The sequence below is a fragment of the Cyprinodon variegatus genome, unplaced genomic scaffold (genome assembly GCF_000732505.1).
Source record: "Cyprinodon variegatus isolate N-32 unplaced genomic scaffold, C_variegatus-1.0 Scaffold1362, whole genome shotgun sequence".
Classification (NCBI taxonomy): Eukaryota; Metazoa; Chordata; class Actinopteri; order Cyprinodontiformes; family Cyprinodontidae; genus Cyprinodon; species Cyprinodon variegatus.
Genome location: NW_015151815.1, coordinates 155563 through 159288, shown reverse-complemented (window position 1 = coordinate 159288; position 3726 = coordinate 155563). Strand labels below are relative to the sequence as shown.

At 35.7% G+C, this 3726-nt stretch overlaps 1 protein-coding gene across 1 annotated transcript in view; it reads left to right on the top strand.

Annotated features, from left to right (window-relative positions):
* The window catches only part of morc3 (MORC family CW-type zinc finger 3), a 27283-nt gene that overhangs the window by 15762 nt on the left and 7795 nt on the right, over positions 1 to 3726 (top strand). Inside the window, exons 9-12 of the mRNA XM_015402535.1 lie at positions 1321 to 1418; positions 1520 to 1627; positions 1709 to 1837; positions 3127 to 3201. Coding sequence (XP_015258021.1) covers positions 1321 to 1418; positions 1520 to 1627; positions 1709 to 1837; positions 3127 to 3201 — 410 coding nt within the window. The remainder of the gene's footprint in view (positions 1 to 1320; positions 1419 to 1519; positions 1628 to 1708; positions 1838 to 3126; positions 3202 to 3726) is intronic.

Below are 3726 nucleotides of genomic sequence, written 5' to 3'. Positions count from 1 at the left end.
GTGTTTCTTGTGAATTTGGTCTTAAATTTTTATTTCAAGTGGCATTAAAAAGTCTTGAATTTAACGTGCCTTATGCTGTAGGAACCCTGAGGAAGTAGAGGTTGCAAACTAGCATGGACCGCACATATGAGTCAAAATGGAGAGTTTTTTTTTTTTTAGGGAAGTGTTGCTGTCAGGCATGCTATAATTGAGTAATTTCAACTAATTTTTGCAATGTTACATTCAGAGACCTAGAGAAAGAAAAAAGCTTTTCTCATCCATCCCCTAAGGGCCATAGGATGATGAGCGCCATATACATGGAGGAAAGATCTGATCAGTCATTATAGAGGTCCATCACTTTAAACGAATATTAAAACTTGTTTTTGCAAAACTGAGGGAGATTTTCAACGCTCATTTGAATTTCTGTCAACTTTTTTTCCAATTCTATAATCTAAAATTGTCATTAAAACATGGATAGGAATACAACTACAGTTAATTTCAGTAAGTGGGTTGAAAGAGTTAAAGGATAGAGACAGAGTTCCCTGGATGGAGAACCTTAGCAGGAGCTCGAAGCAGCTAATGTTGTTTTAGCTCGCTGACATTAGAGGCTAAAATGGTGGTTTACCTATTTGCCTGGGCACACCCATGGCCAATCTGTGAACAGGTGTCCACTCAAATCACATTTAAGCTCCACTTAAGAGCTTAAAGAGTGGTTTTCAACACCAGTCAGGGCTCTGGCATTTTTAAAACTGCTGAGTATCATCCTGTAGAACCACTGAAGAGGCAGTTTACTCAGACAACAAAAGGTAGCCATCATAAAATCCTGATCTCAGGACCAGGAAAGTTCTGAGCAGAACTAAACAAATATGACCCTACAAACCAGACCTGGTTAAAGCAGTTCTTTAGAAAGCAATGGCGCTTATAGATTCCCAGAATGTACACAAAGGTCATGCAGTTAAGAAAGCATTTCTACCAAATGCTAAAAAAAATTTATGTGATCCTCTAAATTTAAAATAAGTTAAAACACAATTATCGAATGTTCCCTCATTGTTCTGGCATATAGCAAATAATTTGGGGTAATCCTTTTTTACTGACTTTTTTTCACAACCCGTCCGTTCCATGACCTTTATCTGGAACGATCTTAAGCAAGAGTTAATAAAAGATGAATCACACATTATACATCATAATAGTTCATTAGAACACAACCCATGAAACACAAACAAAGTAAGAGTATAAATAAAATATTTCTAACAGAAATATAGCTTAATTTAATGTCAGGCATTGAGGAAAAAATTCACATATTTGTTTGAACAGCATATTTAAGTATCTTCTAATCATCAGGCTAACAAAAAAGGTGTTGGAGTCATTGGGGTCATCGAGTGTAACTTCCTGGATCCTACTCACAACAAGCAGAGCTTCATCGAGTCTGATAAATACAGGTAATAACATCAGTGGAGCCTCTGAAAACTGTTAAAAAAATTTTCCTCAATACTTTGATATTTTTGAACATGTACAACAAGCTTTTCTTTTCCTTGAACAGAAAGACCATAAACAGCTTGGGGGTTAAACTGGAGGAATACTGGAATGAGATCCGTTACAGAAAGACCAAAGAAGACCCAAACAGCACCGTACCAGTGGAGGACACCATGTTAGTGAACAGTCCAGAGAAAAATATGGAAAGCATTATATGTAGTTGTTTATTTTTTTTCTAAACGAGCTGACTCTTTAGGAAGCGACCGGATCAGAACTGGGTGCAGTGCGATACCTGTTTGCGTTGGCGAAAACTTCCAGATGGGATCGACGTCAGCAAGCTGCCGGATAAATGGTTCTGCCACATGAACCCAGATCCACAGTTTAGGTAACACATTTTGGATTATTTAACAAAAATGTAAAAAAAAAAAAACAGAATAAGCTTTATTTATTCGTAGAGAATAGGTCACTGATGTTTTTCATTTCTGTTATTATTAGGGCTGTATTTTAGACAAAGTCCTTAATCGATTCGATTTTGATTCATACAGTTCTTAATCGATTAATTTCGATTCGATCGGTTTTCACAATAATGAAAGTGGATGAACTGTGTTTTTTTTCCTGTCATATTAAACACAAAGTGCAAACTTGTAAATCAGACAGTTTAAACTTGAGATGTGAACAAAACTGTCTCAAAAGTGCAAACTTGTTTGTGAAAAGTGAAAAAGTAAAGCCTCACGCGAGCAAGCAGAAGTGACACAGCAGACATTCATGAGCTGCATTATCTTCAATGCACAAACCATATTTGCAGCTTTGTAACAACTACAGGGTGTTCTGGTCAGCCCCCATTTGTTATTATCTTCAGTCAACCTATTGGGTATATTTGCAGCTGTCTGGCTTGAAATCATCTTGAGTGCATCTTTCCTGCTTATTGAAATGTGAACGTCACGTGGGTCACTATAAAATGAATCAATCTCATTCCCTGGACATCGATTTTGCAAAAATGTAAAGGAATCAATTCAAAATTAATTAAATCGATTTTTTTTTTACCCAGCCCTACTAATTATTAAGAATTGATTTAGACATAAACAATAATATAACACTATCAATATATTTCTTTTATTCCTGTAAAATGAGGGTCAAGACCCCGGCATGTTAAATAATATTTTTTATTAAATTAATAGCATTGTTCTTCACATGTCCATGTTTAAGATATGTACACATTTATCTGTGTTAAAAAGGTGCTAATGGTTAAACTTTAGAATTTAATCACACCGAGTTTATTTGCACCCTGCCAAATATCCCAGAGGTACAAAACCTCCCCTGGATTTCCGCCTTTTTATTTTATTTTTTTCTCTGGAAAAACCAGCAGCTATCTTTTGAATCTGAGCCAGCAGTTCTAATTTATGTTCAAGTAAATTTTTTAAGGGAATAAGTGACACCCCGCAGTTTTCTTAGGGGAAAAAATGGCATCAAACTCATAAAGGAGCATTTTTAATATCAGCAGTAAGCTACAAATATCGGCACACGTGGGTTTATTCTCCTAAAGCAGTTGTATTTATTGTAAGATTAAAGCCATATTTGTAAAAACATATTGCAAAATGTTATTATAGCCTTTAAAACATTTTAGGAAATGTAACCCCTAATCTACATGGATTCTCGTTGTTTTTAACCTTGTAGGAGCTGCACAGTAGAAGAAGAGCCTGAAGACTCTGATGATGATCAGCCATCATACCGGAAGACCTACAAGCTACAGTGAGTAATCAGTGCTGCAACCTCTGAGTTGAACTCAAATAAACACGTTTCAAAGACTTCCCTCCGTGAGATCAACAGTTTATATTCCTAATGAAGGGTTCTAGAGTTCATAAAATAAGTAATGATAATCTAGTCTTCTTCAGGCTCTAATATTGTGTTATTTATTCATTCAATTTTATATTCAAAACCTCTCAAGCTTATTAAAACAAAAATGATTAAGTGGTGATGTTTATCGTTCTACGGTTTAAATTATTTATAAGAGGAAAACTTCTAAGGCAGTATTTTCTGTCTCACTGGGAGTAACTGTTCCAGCAAAGTCATCCATTTAAAAAAATCTTATCAAAGCTAGGATGGTGAAAATAATTTTTAATGACTTCTGTGGCTGGTTTGAAAGAGCTGCCATTAAAAGGCTCCTCTCTGCTAAAGAATATTGCCCAGGATTGTCAGAGCTGCATGGCTGCTGTGCCATACTTTCTACTTTAGACATACCATGTGGTGGTAATATTTGATTTGGCCCCTTGTAGG